This window comes from Seriola dumerili, unplaced genomic scaffold, assembly GCF_002260705.1.
Source record: "Seriola dumerili isolate Sdu_G_001 unplaced genomic scaffold, Sdu_1.0 BDQW01001414.1, whole genome shotgun sequence".
In the NCBI taxonomy this organism is placed as follows: domain Eukaryota; kingdom Metazoa; phylum Chordata; class Actinopteri; order Carangiformes; family Carangidae; genus Seriola; species Seriola dumerili.
Genome location: NW_019175669.1, coordinates 85,953 through 104,196, shown reverse-complemented (window position 1 = coordinate 104,196; position 18,244 = coordinate 85,953). Strand labels below are relative to the sequence as shown.

The window sequence follows — 18,244 nt, the reverse complement described above, 5'->3', positions numbered from 1 at the left end:
TCACCAGGGAGCTGATGAGGGAAAGGGGAAAAGGTCAGCGGGTGGGTGTGGTGGAGTCAGGCGACTGGAAAGACAGGAAGGGGTGGGGTCACTGCAGGGCAGGTGGGAGTGGCAATGATGGAAAGATTTAATAGCTGTTTCTATTTTCTAATATTTCTTAATGTCAGACATCAAACTCATTTTTTCCATTTCCATGAAGCTTGTTGAACTGTGAGAACACCAGGATGGAAAGAGATTTAAAGTCTGATATGTTGTATTTTATAAATACATTGGTACGTTGTCAATGATCCAAACCAAACCAAATTCTGTGAATGATATTACGGCCACTCCGGTATTTGTAACCCATCATGATTTTCACGTCCGCCGAGCTCAGACAGCTGCGAATAGAACACGACTGACATCAAAAATAGGACATTGTTAAGTTACAGCTGTTGCCTGTTAAACGGAGGTTCCTCCCTAACCACAGCTACTGAGTATTTTCTCCCTTTATTTCAGATGTCTGAGCAGAGAAACTATTCCAATGTGGGAGGATTTTACTGAGCATCTTAAGGGGTTTGAGTTAGTAAAACGTGCAGTGAAATCTGCCGCGCCCAGCTGTTAAAAGCAGTCGACCCACCTACGTAAAAGAATTCCATTAGTCTGGTCTTCGGCGGTCGGGTTTAGTGTCCCGTAACGGTCTAAACGAGCGCTGTGGAAAACATGGAAAACTTCAATGTTTGTTTGGAATTTATGGGACATTTTCAAGTATGTGTACTCGCCGTTCTGGAAACAACAATCTGGTTTTTACAGTTTTGGATGCAGACGTTTGAGGAACTGTTGCCTCTTGTTTGTCACTGAGGATAAGGATCAGTAAAGGAGAACAACATACTGACATAAATGTGTTTATTTGACCATTTTTATGACAAAAATCTCAAAGACAGCAGCATTTGCCATTTTAATTACATGTCCAAGGTAAAAACTTTACAAAAATAAATAGCTTAAAAAGGAAGCTGTAATAATAAAATAGTATGGTCCTTCACTGAAGGGATATAGGCCTAATACTTCATCTCTTTTGTTTTATAACATACTGTAAATTAACAACAGGAATGAAGAAATCAAATATACATACCAGAGTCTGAAAACAACTGTGAGGGTTTAACAAATAAAAGTCTGAAAATGAATAAAATCAATGTTATTTTTTCTTATACACGATAGATAGTAAGCTAATAATTTAACTTAGTAATAACACCTCCAAAGAAACATTTGTTGCATTGCAAATTGTTTGTACCGCTATTCGTCTCCACTGCATCATAATGCACCTGGGAAAAGGCTAAAGTTCAACTACAGGGCAGAAGGAAAGTCTCTGTCGTGGGTTGTTCTGGTCAGGAATGACCAGTCGGTATCTAAACTAAAATCTTTACACATCATGTAAAACTCAAATTCTGTTCATTTCTATAAATTCTACACGTGCAGTTCACCAATTCAAACAGTTTATTTTGATTTAGGCTTCAGATGGCAGATTTTAAAGTCCAAAATATTGTCAGGTTTTAGCGTCAGTGGATGTTTTTTTTTTTTTTTGTTGCATATTTCAACAATGCTAAGTTTCAGGATAAAAACATGACATCTTCATCACAGTCACATCTTGGTATGTGTGCATAAAAGATAAGGAATCAAAACAGAAGCACATTTCCACAAGGCTTGAATCCCAGCGCCTCAATCATATGGACCTACCTCAATAACAGGTAAATGGCTTGATCAAAGCTTTATAGGGGATTGAATGGAGGTATATTTACACTGTGCTGGTGTTTGACAGCAGGTTTCGTGCCGTTGTTCTAGCCCCACTTTAAACAGACAGCTAACTCACCAAGACAAACTGCAGGTGTTACCAAACGTTATCCGAACAGGGCGTTTGTGTTGAAAGCGGAACTAGAAAAACTTCTCATTCTGGAGAAAACACACACACAGCACCTTCATCTAGCATCTATACAAACATCACATGAGGTAGATTTCCATTGTTTCAAATTTCAATAGTGGTTGTCAAATGTCAACAAAAGATGACAAAGCAAAAATTCAGGCAAATGCCCTTGATGTGACTCGATGTGACCAGTTGGTAACATGGACGGATTATGAGACAGTGGGCCACTGGGCACAGACCTGTAAAGCCCCCCCCCACCCCCCGACATAGGACCAGAACTGTCAGAATCTCAGAGACACAAAAGAACGACTCAGAGATGTTGTTTGTCATTTTGCTTCTTTGTGGTTGTTTTGTATCTTTGTTGTCATTTAATATCTGTTTGTAGTCATCCTGTGTCTCTTTGTGGTTGTTTTGCAACTCTGCAGATAGTTTGTGTCTCTTTGTGGTTGTTTTATATCTGTTTGTGGTCATTTCGTGTCTCTCTGTAGTCATTATGTCCCCTGACCCCCGGGGCCCCGGTGCCTGTGCCCAGTATGACTGCTCAGTAATCCGTCCATGGTTGGTAAGTGCAGTCAGACCAAAGCGGGAGAGTTCACTGTACTCATGTTCTTCATAAGCACTCCTGGTTGAGACATTCTCCGTAGACCGGCTCTGGGATTTTGTTCGGGTCGCACTTCTCTGGCTCAGCAGTCTTCCCAGTGTAGTCTATGCAGAGGACGCTGCGGCGGCGCTCGCCCTGGCCACAAGTTCGTGAGCAGGCGGACCAAGGTCCCAACTGCCACATGGGACACGGCGCGTCCCCACAAGCCCTGATGTCCACAGGTTTCAGGTCTTTGTCGCACTGGCTGGAGAGGATGCCTGCACTGTCTCGGCATTCAACGTTCCTCCTGGACCACCCAGAGCCGCAGCTCTTGGAGCACTCAGACCACTCCCCCAGCACCCAGTCAGGCACGCCGAAGGGCTGAATCATATGCAACGACAGCGACGAGCCCTTCCTCTCCTTGGATTTATTGAAGGTCACATCTCTCGGGATGAAAAAGGTGTATTTGACCTTAGGCGGGTTGGCGTCGCCGGCAGTGGCCAGGAGTTGCACGGTGATGGCCTCCTTCAGCTGCCTGAAGCTCTGGATCCTCTCCAGCGTGGTGGAGGAGCCGCTGTACTTCAGCACGGCACCGAGCACAGGGATGTCCTGCTCCACCGTGGACACAGAGAAGTTACCGTTGAGGATGTAACCACCGCTCTCTCTCTTTATCGCCAGGTAGTTCCCGTCATGTTTGATCCCTCTGTGGCTCCGCTGCTTGATGTCGATGTTTGTGGCGCCAATGGGAATTGTCACAATGTCACTGTATCCGTATCTGGTAGAGAAAAGACAGAACTTTGTTTTGATCATGTATAGACTTTGTTTTGCCTTAAACTGATTTAAAATTTTTGGAAAATGTTTTCTTTCAAGAGACAGAATAGAAAATGGATAAAAGCAGGTCTAGCTTCTATATTAATACTGTGAAAGTATCAAAGCCTCAGTCCACAGAGAAATGCACACAGCCTGTATTCAGAAACTGAGCCTTAAAACCAGCCGTCAGGACTTCTGGAACTTTGTGATGTCACAACAAAGCAGTCACCAAGCCCCGCCCACCTGGACCCACCATCCAAACCTTGCAGGATTTGGTTTCTCTGAGTGTTTTTACCTGAAATCTGCTATATTTTTATTGGATCACTCACAAAAACCGCCAGCCATTTAAACACAGGCTCAGAGCCTCCTCTCTTCTGATTGGCTCACCGACCTGTTGTTACTAGAGCTCCAGAGAGAAGCCTGAGAGAGGAGATGTAAAACTACACTGAGATGGTTTTTGGTTCTTAAAACCACAAATATATCTTCTTATGGATCAACACTTCAAAATAAAACACATGGGAAGAGGAAAATATGGAGTTTTAAGTGCATGGTTGGAACTGGGAGGAAGTTAGCCTAGCTTAGCATAAAGAAAACAGTTAGCCTCGTTCTGTCATATGGAAAATACACTTATAGACAGAACCAGGTCATAATATGTTTATGCTCTCATAGCTTCAAAATATTAACATCAAGATAAGCAAGCAAAAGGAAGTTATGGTTTCTCTGCCACAGTCTTGATCCAATCAGAGATCAACACTCTCACAACTTGATATCAAAACCCTCTCTGCACTCTCCTGCTCTGCAACTGTAGAGCAAGGAAATGAAGACGTGCACTTCAGTGAATATGAAGTGTAACTACATTTTCTGTTTTTACGCCACTTACGTTGCTTTGTTGTAGGAGCCTGTGATCTTTCTGCAGGTGAGCCCGCTTCCTCCACACACTCCACACTTATCCACTCTCCTGTTGGATCCGATCACCTGGTCGCAGCCCGCCTTCACACACTGGCCTTGGACACACACCGATGTGGTGTCGGGGCCGCAGGTCGTCCCATCGATCACCTGCGTCGACACAACAAGTGGGTGTTGATTCTACACATACAGGTGCAATGTTGTCACAAGGACAACTGCAAATAGGTTTAACTCAAGGTCTTTTTTTTTTTTTACAAGCTTTTTCCAGAGCTTTCAATAACAGGTTACAGTTTTCATCAGTGGATGAAGGTTACAGGATACAATTATGAAACATCCTGATTGTGCAAGACCTGATTTTAAAGCTCCACCCACTGATGAAGACCATGAGATGCAACTGAAAACACCTAAACAAACTGCCAGACTCCTGCTGTGTCATGTAAGATCTACATGTCACTGACAAACAAAACTGAATTTGAAGAAATAGTTTCAGTTTGATCGGAAAGCATCAGATCATATCAGAGCTGGAGCACGTCATCTGTAACATGGTTGTGTTGGAGCTGTGGCGCTGAGCGCAGACACTGTACCTTGGATTCGAACACCTTAAACTCGCTGCTGCCTCTGGCCCTGCAGAACAGCTTACACCTGTCTCTGGGAGAAACGCCGGCGTACTTGGGTATCCACTGTTTCATGTTCCCGTTGAAGTCCAGGTAGTGGAGGCTGTTGTACTTCTCACACTGCTCCTCTCTGAAACTCTTCCCTGTGGGTCAAACACCAGGTCGGGTACAACAGATCAGATAACAGGAAGCTCTTCAAAATATAATAACAAATCATTTTCAAAGTAAACTCTCTACCTACCAAAACATAGTCTCTATAAAATAACCCTACAATCAACTAAGTTAATAATAAAACTTTTATTATATATAATATAATTAATATATGTTACTAATATAAGTGAATAAGTCTGTATTTATGTTTCTATATTGGTCAAATATTTAAATGATGTTATGATTGATTGTTTGCAGTAACCTGTATATCAGGCTGATACACTGGATGTGTTCCGGTCTAAAAGCCGAAACGATAAGTCGATTAATTGATCAATACAAATTTAATCAGGAAATATATTGATAGAATTCAACTGCCAAGTCATTAATCAAACAAAAATACCACTAATTAGTTTCAGTTGTGAGAAATGTAATATTATCCTGGCTGCCTGAAGGTGGGAGGTAAATTGATTCCAGGAGGATTACTGGTATGATTCCATGAGCATGATGATGACGAGGATGATGATGATTGGTGAATGATGATTTTTGTCATTATTTCTACTTTGCCAAACGAATAAAAGTCTGGTCAAAACATCGAATGTTTGTATTTGGTTCAAAAATGTTTATTACATTTATTTAAAATTACACCTGATTGTTTTTATAGTTTTATCTGCTCTTTTTCAAGCACTTTGTAACGTAGTTTCCGTATAAATAAAGATTATTAGTATCATTATTATAAAATAGCAAAATATTACAAAGAAAAATATGTATAACATATCAGTTTATGTCATCACTATCAGCAGCCTCAGGTGTGCGCTGATTCTCACCTTCACTGTTGTCGCAGGGCAGCGTGTTGCAGGACTGGTACTGGACCCTCTGGCCCTCACAGTACTTCCCCCCGTTCTGAGGCACGGGGTCAGTGCACTCCCTGTAGGAGAACTCCACCCCGCCTCCACATGTTCTGGAGCACTGCCGCCACGGTCCCCACGAGCTCCAGCCGCCGTCCACAACCACCTGCGGTACAACACGAGCGAGAAAAGAGGGGGGAAAAAAAAAAAAGAGCAGTCAGAGTATTTGGTTAGAGCTCGGTGCCAAAGGCAATCTCAGCTGCTCGGTCCAAAACCACAGTCTGGGCTTCTGGGTTTGAGGCCGCACAGTGTGTTGGCGTGCCGCGCCTCCAGCCCAGATCTGAGCTGAAGTTCGGCACGCGCCTGCTGTCTGCCTCAACCCATGTTCCTGCCACATGTGTCACTCACCGCTGGGGGAACCTGCCATGCTGCAGCTTTGTGAGGCTAAAGTATGAAAGTAAGTGTGTGTGTGTGTGTGTGTGTGAGTGTGAGTGTGTGTGTGTGCAGGATATATGGGCGTGTGTTTGCTATCGTGGGTGTCCTTTCCAGATGTTTTCTGAGTTTGGAGCAGCTAACATCACAATTCATAAACAGATGTGTCATTATAAACACAAGGAGAAGATATCAAGGCAATCAAGCTAAAATAAAACTGTGAGACGTAGAAACGTTCTTTAAAGGAAGCAGCTGGATTTAATGCTGTAATCTGTTCTTTCAGCCTGAACTTTCATTCATGTATTTCTACTTAAAACTGCACAAAGCTGCAGTACTGAAAAGTTCTTTGTATTTATTACTTTTCGTAGTTTAACCTGAAAGTCTTCTCCTAAAACACAAGATTTCTAATGCAGCTTTTTGCATTAGTTCTTTGGGTTGTTGGTTAAAAAGGAAAATAAAGTCTGAATTAAACAAATTATTAAGATTGTTAAACTGCAGCTTTCAGTTGTGTCACACAGTTTTCTTCTGCCCAATTGTTATGCAATTGTAGACGTTTAAATTTCCATTTTTCTTGGCGCTTTCGGGACTTCTCATCACGATTGGCTTAAAAGTCGAGCATGAACGTTCAGTCTTTACCTCAGAAAAAAAACAGATGACAAAACAGTTTTACCTCAAGGTCCCTTTCAACAATATTACACAACTTCTTCAGCTGCTGTTTTCAAGGTCAAGAAAGAACTTTGATTAAGTTCAAATTTACAATTATAATTTTAAACCAGATATTGATCTGGGCAAAATGCAAACTCACAGTTAATTTAAGATAATAACCATGTCATTAATGTTGTAACACAGAACATGAAACTCTATCAGGCCTAAAGAAATCACAGATCTAATTATGATTATATCCGTGGTGGGAGATTGTTTCAAAAGTTGCTGACTCACGAGTTTCACGACTACAAGTTCGTTTACTCTGTTTCTGAGAAAATGAGGTTTGAACTTCAAAGGAAGTGACTCATCAAAAACCTGCAGTTGGTTCTCAGCAGCAAGCAAAACACACACCATCAGCACGCAGCACCAAACTCGATGTACATGAAGTCCACAGAGTGTGAATGCATCGACATCGTGTTACATGCGTTCAAGGTTAATGTGGTCAGAAATGATTGACAGCTACTCTGGAAGAGCAACGTGTTGTCGTGACTTCACAGTTCTTCAAGTTGCTCTGAAAACAACTGAAACAGTTTTTGGTTGATGCGATGATTCGTCCTGCTCATTCTGTGTCTTCAACTATAAGTGATGGGGGACAAAGTCCACAGTCCTCGCTCTGTGTAAAGCTAATACAAGGTCTCAGCAGCGTATTTTCCAAAGCTACCTCCCTTTTAGTACAGTCTCTCCGTCATTGCCTGGATTTGGTTCCTGGTTGAACATTATTTTAGAAGGTGAACACTGTATTTACCTTGCGATTGTGTAGTTGGCACCGTGGCAACTTTCCATTTATAAAATCCTGTCAGTAAGTATAACAAACCGCTGTGCAGTGTTTTGCTGTCTGATAAGTGTTTAAACACATAATCTCTTACTGCAACTTGACTCAAGAGATTGTATTTGTCCCTGTTGGTACCTTTTTAAACAACACGCCCCCATCAACGCAGCCGCCTGCACTGTTTCAGCAGAGGGCCGTTCTTTGGTCTGAACTCCTGCTAACCTTCATTTTTGCACAGCGGGAGGAAGTGGAGACACGTCGTCCATCTTTATGTACACATTACTACACATCACATTACGGCGTTATGAGCTTGATATGGTCGTTGCATCAAAAGGTAAGTAGCAACATTAGCATTATTCTGGAGTCGTGTATGTCCAGTGTATATTCTCTCTCCTTCTAGATCTATTTTGTTTCCAACACTTCATTAGAAAATATTCTGTCATTAGCTGCTAAATGCAATACACTATGTTCACCAGCAGGTTGCTGTCGTTGCCTGTCTGCTGTTTGGTGGTGGGCAGGTAATGAACAGTAGCTTCATTAGAGCTTTTTTTTTTGTGTGTATGTGCATCTGTCTGCATCTGTCTGCTATTGCTGAAAACGAGGTTGATGAGAGCTGCGAGCTAAAAGATGCTAAATCGCTGTAAAATCAGCTGATCAATCTCTGTAGGTTTGTCGTTCAAACCAATATCGACTCTTGCAGATGTAAAGACCAAGTAACTTCTGAGTAACGGTGGAAACTGTGTTCATAATTGACAATTCAAGAAGTGAAGAGTCATAAAGTCAGTGAACTGTCTCATTAATGTCAGTTACGCAGCTACGTTTGCTAACATTAGCTAGCACTAGCCACCATAAGCTACTGGTCATACCAGACCAACGAAGTGTATGAGTTGAACAGTGGGTGGTTTTATTACCAACATGATTTTTTCATTTTTTCTTTCAAAATGAACACAGTGGAAGAAAAACACCATTTTCTTACCAGTGGCTTCATCACCTCTTGGGTTGCCATGCAGGCTCCATGGAGACAGGTCCCGTTGAGGCCACAGGAAGTGCCGTCAGCCCAGGGCAGGCTGCCGTTCTTGGTGGTGCACTGCGGCGTCCCGTCCTCCTGACACCACAGCTGGCTGCAGACTTCACTGTCTGACGTGTTGGGGCAGTGGATGAACTCCTCTCCGAAGGTCTGCTGGCACTGCTGGTCCAGGCTGTACTTGGTGCCCGGAAGCTCTCTTGGTAAAGGCATGGTGCTCTCTGGGACGTCCAGCAGACAGTCCCCTGCGCTCGCAACACAAAGCAATACTGTATGAGACTAATGATATTGTGGTTTATGGAGACTCTGAACTCGACAATGGCAGCAGTGGGACAATGGTGAATGTGTTGCTCTTTGTGTGTGGCGTGACACCAGTGGAAAAACATTCAGGGAAAGTTGTGTCCCGACTATAAAAACAAGTAATTTAAATTTTTTTATAGGCAGGCCAGTGCTCTGAATCTGGACATTTGACAGCTATTCTAAATCTGAATTTATTCATTGTTCCACTAATGATTCTTTATTACATTCAATAAGCTCTTGTCTGGAGTTGTCAATGACATGCACAGTTCGGTATGAGCATTCTCAGCCACATGAGTTTTCGTTGGAGACATTTTCCAACTGATAAAGAGCATATTTTGCTGACACCAGCTGTTGCTTTTGGCTGCGGAGGTGGAGAACAGGAAGAGGTCCATAGTATGACTCAGTGGGAAAGAAGGTTCACTGATAGGTCTAGCAAGGATACAAACAATACAAGATGCACGGCACGAGGCGGGGAGAGAGAGAGAGAGGAACACAAAAGGGAAAGAGTGAGAAGAGGAGGATGTGGAAAGAGAAGAGGTGGAAATCCCGGGCAAGATAAACCCATAATTTGAAGGGAGTGACATGTTTGAGCAGGGGAGCTGTAGTCGGAGCAGGAGAGGAAGAAGAGCATGTTTTATTCAACTGGTAACAGAGCCGCAGTGTCCTGAAATATTTCCTACCGTGTCCGTTGTCGAAGAACTCTGTGATGTAGAGAGCGCTGCAGGGCGACCACGGCGCCGTCTTGTTGAGGCTGACAAACAGAGGGGCCATCAGGTGATGTCCTCCCAGGTCCCCGAACAGCCTCTCGCAGGTCTTGGAGTCGTCATGAGGCATGCTCAACACGTGACCTGCAGCGGGAGAGGACGTGGTGATAAGGATGTGATGTTTTGTTTTTTCCATAAAGCCCACACACACACACACACACACACACACACACACACACACACACACACACACACACACACACACACACACGACAATAAAACTCAATCTAACCGAGCTCGTGTGCAGCTGTGAAGGCGGCTTGGAGGCCGTTGTCTTCGATGACTGAGCAGCTTCTCTTGGGGTCGCACATCGTCCCGACGTCGGCCACGCCCAGCGTGTCGCAGCTCTTCTGTCCACAGATGTCCTGCAACACAAACACAGCAAACACTAAAGAAAATGGAGCACCGAGGTCACAAGGTTGTCAGTTCTTAGTAGTATGGCACTTTGACCAGTGGTATATCTCTGCTGTTTGACTGGAATACGGTGCATGAAATCAGTTTAGCGCTGGTGTGATGGTGCAACACGCCATCCCCACCTACACATGATGATTCTTACATGCATACACCACAGCACTCATGGTATATCACTGGTTATTGACTCCAGTGACGGTTTTGCACTGAAACAAATTCCAATTCTAATGTAAAACAGCTCATTGTGTGTTTAAAGCTGTTTAATGAATGTTGCTAATGTTTTCCAGCCGCTCTGCGTCTGATGTGTTTCAGTTTGTGACAGCTGACAGAGGAGCAGACTTATTGCTTTGGATGGAAAATTTATCATGTTGTTACGGCTGTAACTTTCCACAGTTCAAAACGACGTGCAGTCTCTTTGTGTGATCCTGCGCGGCTGATCAATGATCCTGATTAAACCCTGTGTCAGGAGTTTACACTGCAGTCTGCTCTAACTTTAATATCACACACCTAGCAGATATCCAGTCACTGGTATATCATGAGGAACGAGCAGGATTTTCATACAAGCTAATATTACAAATACAATTCTTGCAATGCTAAACTTCACTGTGTGAGAGGCTGCAGGATTATCAACCAGTGATGTTGGTTGTTTCTAGGTCATTTCTTGCTGCCTGTGGAGCTAGCTTTGTGTATATGCTTGTTTAGCATTTATATTGCTACTAGCTTACTTTCTCACATTAGCTAGCCAGCTGACGGGAGTCAAAGATGGGATGTGGTTAAAAATAAAAGCGGCGTGCAATGCTAGGACGTGTGCTGCAGACAAATCTGCCTCTGGACAGTAATTCTATGAGCAAACTGCTTTATTTCATATTCTTTATTTTATAGTCTTTAGATTTCTTATTCTTTATTTCATCTATACATTAGCCGTGCACGGCTAGCTCAGGGAGTTGGCCTTCGACAAAATTTGATTGATGCTAATGTGCGTTAGAAAATGTTATTTTTATTTATTAGTTATGTATTTATTTATATATTTAACGTCATATGTATCTATATATATTATATATTGACATACAATTGGTATCTACCTGTGGAACACCAGGGGAACATGAGACACGACCCACCATTAACTGTAAAAGCCATGCGCCACCTTAATAACCAGCAGTGACACACCACTCAGAATCAGAAACAAGAGCTGCGTTCACTCAGCCTCTTCTCAATCTCTGCGCTGCTGCCAAACAGCTTTAATGTCATGGAACACCAAGATTTTTCCACTGAAACTAATAAAAAAAAAAAAAAAATGCATACTTGTAGCGGATCCAATCAAACTATTTCATTCAAATCAATTCAGGTTTAGTTCTCGTCATGTAGAATCAGCTGTAATCAAACAATTTGTGACAATGACAGTGTGGAGAACAGACTTTATCTGAGGTTTCATACATGGACAATGTTGTTAAATGGAAGCACAGTGACTGTTTGCTCAGAAACATCTGGCAGACTGGACGATTGAGGAGTTAAAGACATTATTCTGTCATATAATAAATATAGTACGTGTTTGGGCAGCTCTGAGAGACTGGTATATTAATCATGCAGGATGGTGAACCTTCACCGTCTATTTACTGTACGTCCAGTTGTTTTTTCTGCCATTTTTAAAGAAACAAATCAAAAACACGTTGCTCAGTGTTTCCGTCGTAAAACACAGCAAATAAATATCTGCAGCTCGCAGCTGTCCGGAGCTGTGGTGTGGGAAAAAGAATAGTGTGGTCTATCAGAAACCTTCCCCTGTTCGAGAAGACGTCTGGCTGTGGAGGACGGAGACCGAAGCGTCCGTGGCTTTGCCTCAGCCCCCCCACAAAAAAAAACAAAAAAACCCCACAAGGCAGAGCCCTCTGTGATTCAAAACACATCTGGACTTGGAGCAGCAGTTGAATGCAGCCCAGCGTGTGTTTGTACATCACGTTCCACAACAGCATCTGTCACTCATGTACAGACACACTCGCACTCACACACACAAAGCGAGATGTGTGGGTCAAAGCAGACAGACATACAAACACACACATACAGTATAAAACCACAAAAATCCATGAGAAAAATGTTTCCACTACACGCAGCGGAGGGTAGATTCTGACTCTCACAACATCCAGCACCAGTGGCAGCTCTCTCCACTGACTGTTGGTTTCAACTCTTACCCGGCTGCACACTCAACTCCTGACCGTTTAGAGTGTCGTCATCGTGTCTGGGCTGATTTGTGGGGGCACTAAAGTTAGCTCATCCTTCCATCTTCTACATTTCAAAGCATATCTCCGCGGAAATCGAAAAACAAACACAAAGCAGGTTTGGCTTGAACAGTGGTTTTTTTTTTTCCCCAGATTGAACGCTGCTTCAACAAGACTGCAGAATCCCATATGTTCTCATCATCATTTCCCCTGATCCGGGGTCAGACTTACACGCTAACGTCATTCAGCAAACCAATAAATATCAAGCTGCAACCAGGGCACTCCCCTGATGTATTGTCTGCTAACACCTTGTCCACATGCTCGCACCAGATGAAAGACAGCAGCCAAATACAGCAGAACAAGCCAATCACATATCAAACCCCAAGGACTTGTGAACTTATTTCCTGTCGAAGCTCCTATAAAGCAGCTTGTTTGGACTCTGTTGACATTCCCCCTGCTTGGAAAAGATTACAGCTAACTCCATCTCTACAATTCATTTTCTTGACCTCATCTTGTTTCTAGTCTCACACGTGTTAAGAGCAATATACTATATGACAAGAACCTGCCCATTTCAGCTGGGACCTCCTCCACATTACAAGTAAATTGCCTCAAAAATTCACCTGTGTTGCTATAAAACACTCTGGTTTTAAGGAATGGTTGTGTGGTGGAGGGTGATGCCTCTAATACCGCAGCATGCGCCGCAGCTGGCCCGACGCTGAATTCCACCAGGGTTTAATTCATGACTCATCCTTGTTGGGTTGGAGAACAAAATATTCCAGAATATCGTGGGTGAATTGATTTTGCATTCTAGTAATATAGTGTAAATAGCTCACAACACTGTATGTACTGTTTGATGCTTTGAAGAGAAACCTGATCACTGTTATCTGTCATGATCACTGTCCCTCTTGTAGCCTGATTCCAGTGTTTAGATATTTTGTTGTTAATACTTGTGTTTTCAAGTTGCATTCATCTTATTTTCTTTGTTTTTTCTGCCACTTGGGGGCAGAGCTCCACAATAAGATTAAGATTTTTACAGCTAATGTGTTAGCCAGAGAAACATTAATATTAATTTTGAACTGTGTTTCTGGTGAGCTGACAAACATAAGTCCAATATTCACTCTTCTTTTAGTTCTTGAAATATATCTGCCCCTCCCAAATGTTTGAGAGCTAGTTACTAACTAACTTGTTTTCCATTTGGTGCTGGCAGCTAATGTACAAACAGCCAGTTTATGAGAGTTTTCTCGCTAAAAAGAGGTTCCTGCAGCTGCTGAGAGTGGAAAGGCATAACCAAAAAAGTGTCTTCTTTCTTCATGACCCATTGTTTATATAAAAAGATTTATAAATGCAGCTCTAAATTACAGTTCATGCCCAAATATTATAAGAATTCAGCATTTCCAGGAGCCAAAACTCTACAATAAAACCTTCCATAAATGTGGTGTCCCCCAGGGATCTGTTCTCGGGCCACTGCTGTTTTAAATCTGCATGAATATTCCATCAAATTTAACACAAGGTCCTTTTATTAGCTTTTTTCCCCCCAGAGATTTCAACTACATCTCACAGTCTTCCTCTGTAGATGAAGTTTGCTCTTTAAAACTGAGATGGCTCGGTTGTTATCACGTGACCCAGGTATTGGAACTGGGTTTGGGTTTGGTCCGGTATTTAGATAAGTTGATGTTTCCAGTGTTAATTCAGTCTCTTGTCCAGGGTTAGGGTTTCTGTTGTTTCAGTGATGAAGTCTCTGTGACAACTGAGCAAACTCTATCCAAGAAGACTGTGAGTTGCAGATGAAAGCTCCAGAAAGAAGCTAATAAGTGGACCTTGAGTTGAAAGCTTTTTGTCAAGCTGAACCTTCAAGCTGAAATTCAGGCAAATGTCATCACATTCTTATCACCACGTCATATATATATACATCATATATTTACAACGTTATATGCAGATGATGCTGGGTTTTATTGCAGAGGCCTCGACAACCGTCCTGCAGCTGTAAACCACATCTGTACTCATCCCTCACCTCTCTAGTGAACAGCATGGCCGTGTCGTAGTGCTCTGGGTGTCTCTGGCTCGGTGGATTGAAGAGCTGCTGCCAGGAGCAAAAATTCCTCAGAGCCACGCCTCCGTTACTGGAGACCTCCGGGCCAACATCCTCGTCCTCCACCACCAACATCTTCACCACCACTATGTTCACTGAGTTCTTTATGCTGGGGTGCTTGTACAGCTGGGCTGCCATGGACATCAGGGTCAGAATGTAGTGCTGAGAAAGAGGAGAGACAGGACATTTAAAAACTTGAAACCTCCATGAACATGAACTTTTACTCACAAGACATTTAAAGAGCTTGAGGGCATAGTTAAAGCCAAATGTACCGCACCACAACACCAAGAATCCAAAGACACTGTATCCATGTTAGGTTCTTGAAAGAATCTGGAACATTTTTTAAATACGTCATCTTACAATGCCGTGATTGGAGCATGTGCAGTCCAGATTTTCATCATATTTGGGGTCATAGTTTGAAATATCTGGGCAACTCCATCTCTGCACAGACTAGAACCAAACTGAATTATATTTTTGAGGCCAGTGTTACGTAAACATTTTTAAGGGACATGTAGAATTGGTTATTAAAGAGCTGTGACTGAGATATGTACTAAACAGGACCTTTCTGCCGGTGACAGTGTTTCTAAATAATTCAAAACATAGCTGTGATCTTATCATGTGCTGCAATCTCTTGGCCGACAAATATATACAGTATCTGCAATGAGCTAGAAGTGGCCAATACTGCTGATGTTTCAGCTGGGCTCCATCACACACCACCTCCTATCACACATGCAAATGAAAATAGCAATTTCCATGGCTTAAATTGGCTGAGGTTCCTATTTAGGGTTGTTGCTTTGTTTTGTTTTCATTTTGACTGTGTTTTAAACAAAAAAAAAGATGACTTAAGTAATTAAGAAAACGCATTACACTGCACTACAGCAGTGGCTAACTGAAGCATTAGTCATAGTACGAGAGCATGAATAAAATTTGCTTACAGAAATAACCGTGTGCATCATTACTCATGTACAGGAATTACTGTGCCTCTTAAAATGGAAACTTGACTCAAAAAGAGACGTCATTGGAACTTAAAGCATGGAGTGCTGCATATTTCTGTCTTGTATTGTAATAATTTGTTATTATTATGTGTATTTGTGCCTTGTGTCTCTGCTGCTGCTGTTGGAGAACAGTTTTCTGACTAAACTGTTAAAAAAAAAGTTATTTTATACCTTAATGTCTTCTTCTATGTGAAGAATTCAGAAAGAATCCCTTTGTTTATAAAGAGCTGCCTCCAAATAGTTTAGTTGGGGATGATTGTGTTGTGGGAGGTAGGGATGGGCAGGGTTTGTGTCTTAGTGGACAGCTTGTAAATCATAATGAACGTCCTCTTGATATTTTATCTAGAGAACATCCAGAGTGGGATGATATTCTCCAATAAACAGATTTTCCACATGTGCTGTAAACACACCCGCACAGCGACGTGTTTGGTTGTTTTCTCTATCTGAAGCACTCAAAAACCATCCTTGCATCATAGACAAACCAGGGTGACATGAATGAATGTTAAAATGAACCTGTCTGTCAATTTTTCAGCGTAACTTTCGTCCACTTGTCTCTGGTGCCTGTGACTGACTGTGGTTTGAGGCTGAGTGTTTGGCAGCTGAGGAGCTTTTTAAGCACAAACAGACTAGAATCTGGCTGCTGCAGATTGTGGCAGGATCACGGATTGTCCTACTTTTTTAAAGTAAATAAATGTCTTTGGTTAGAACCAAAGGATTGATATTGTTATGGAGGATTATTTCAGGAGATCTGTCATTTAAAGACACCATCCATTAGATTCTGCTGAATTTAAATATTGAATGTTTGCAGCAGGATTTAATGGATTTATAAGACGGAGCAGAACAGATATTGTAAGCCCTGTGAATCTTCCCTGGATGATGCTGAAGATTTGCTGCCAAATCATGACCAAGTCCCGAGGAATGTGGTTCAGCATTGCTTGCATTTCTGTTCCCTGACCTCTTTCTCAGCCTGTGGAAAACAGGGAGCCCACCGGTTTCCTCCCCAGCTCCCAACATTTTTATGAAGCAGCAAGGAAAAACAAATCCCTGCCTTATATTTCCTAGGCTGTGAATCCTGACTGAGCGGGAGGGATGGTGGAAATAAAGAAGGAGAAAAAAAAACAGATGACGTCTGCTGGATTTTGTTTATGGGACAGTTGCGAAATTAAACTAAGGTGTGTTTAGGTTCCTATCAACTGTGTGTGCAGGAAAGAATGATTTCATCGTGTCTGACCTTTATTTCATCTCCATAGAAGTGGGTCATGGTTGAGTCAGCTACCACCAGGGTCTCTATGAACCGTGGCGCGGAAACAAAGCGTCTCCGGCGAGGTTCCCTCTGTGCGTCACCGTCCCCGTGCGTAAAACTTTCCCCATTGTGCTTCTCCGCCGCATGATCAAACAGGAGGGAAACACTGGGGCTCCTGGTGAATGTCCTCCTCCTGATGACATGCAGCTGCTCGGCGGAGTCTGGCCCCAGGCTGCCGCTGAGTTTGGGCTCAATCAAATACTCTCTGCCCTCCGTGATGAAGGAGCCAAAGATGCCGGAGCACAAACTGACTGCCACAACCGAGTTCTGATCGTTATCTACGTTCCCAGAGTAAAAGCAGCCCCTCAGCTGGCCTTCACTGTCCTCTGTCTGGCTCATGAGTTTCTGGAGATCTGTGTCCGGGACAGGTTTGGCACCTGAGGCGCTGCGTAAAGCGCCAACATCTCTGGCTCTGATACGCTGTATGGTGAAGGAAGGAGCGATGAAGCTGGTGTCCGGTATAAGATTTAGAGTCAAGTCCTTGCCAAACGCGCTGAGGACAAACCTCGGCAGCTCCTCGCTTCTTTTCCAAAAGCGGCCACTGACTCTAATCCGCACAGGTACAACATCCTCTGATTCAAACGGAGCGGAAAGCGCCGCGTTCATTACGCACATGGATAAAACGATCAAACGCACAGTGGGACACATCTTCTGCAGAGGGAGTTGATCACAATGTTATTAAGTCCTTTATCTCTGGAAAGTGGCGCGTCTTCTCCGGGCGAAAGAGAAACTTCTCAAAATCAGAGATCTCTTCAAATTAAAAGAGATTTTCCGGTGCTGTAAAAACATAAAACCAGTCTCAGTCAAATGTGTCTGGTATTTAATTTCAGTCTGTCTGAGTCGTTTCTAATTCCCAGAGCCAAGCTCAAGTCTTGTTGTACCACTCACCAGCACCGCTGCAGTCTGGACATATCGGTGGTATTTATACTTTCTGCTCTTCCTTGGACATGAGGGGGTTTATTTTTGATATCCTGGAAATTCTCCTCCCACTCGCACTTCAGGAGAAACTGGCGGATAAAACGGATCCAATGAGAATAGGTCGACACTCCCCCCTTCCGAAATAGCCTGACAACCGCGTTCCTATTATTAACCCAGCGGGCTATATAGCAGCGGCAGGACATCAATACTATGCATAGCTGGAAGTCCGCTACTCCGAGTTATTTCGGAGTCACACACACACACACACACACACACACACACACACACACACACACACACACACACACACTGGGTGTTCTGCTTTATCCCTGCACAAAAGACCACCGTTTGACACTGACAGGCGCTGTGTGTGAGAAAGGTATAATCACATTAGAGCCAGACAATAAGAAGAATATTATCATTTAATTGTGTGTTTTTGCTCAACATGGAGAAACCTATAAGATCTGTTTTCTTCACGTGCTCTTTACCCAAAAACATTTGAATAATTTTAAGTGAATTTGTTAA

The 18,244-nt window shown here is 42.9% G+C and overlaps 1 protein-coding gene across 1 annotated transcript; it reads right to left on the bottom strand.

The window, feature by feature from the left end:
* Positions 1–1,542: 1,542 nt before the first annotated feature.
* Positions 1,543–17,648, bottom strand: adamts8 (ADAM metallopeptidase with thrombospondin type 1 motif 8). Its single transcript, XM_022768084.1, has 9 exons — positions 16,730–17,648; positions 14,426–14,665; positions 10,026–10,158; positions 9,710–9,877; positions 8,682–8,974; positions 5,779–5,965; positions 4,775–4,947; positions 4,165–4,340; positions 1,543–3,249 (listed from the first exon to the last, which is right to left on the bottom strand). Exons 1-9 carry the CDS (start codon positions 17,447–17,449, stop codon positions 2,505–2,507), a joined length of 2,835 nt encoding a protein of 944 aa, XP_022623805.1. The 5' UTR covers positions 17,450–17,648; the 3' UTR covers positions 1,543–2,504.
* Between the last annotated feature and the right edge of the window lie 596 nt (positions 17,649–18,244).

What these genes read in the sequence shown, in the direction of transcription:
- adamts8 (XM_022768084.1), bottom strand. Translation starts at nt 17,449, where the DNA reads ATGTGTCCCACTGTGCGTTTGATCGTTTTATCCATGTGCGTAATGAAC. An exon ending in GTTCTTCGACAACGGACACG is followed by an intron (nt 8,975 to 9,709) that starts GTAGGAAATATT and finishes TTGCGAGCGCAG; the next exon opens with GGGACTGTCTGCTGGACGTC. An exon ending in TTAAGGTGTTCGAATCCAAG is followed by an intron (nt 4,341 to 4,774) that starts GTACAGTGTCTG and finishes GTGTCGACGCAG; the next exon opens with GTGATCGATGGGACGACCTG.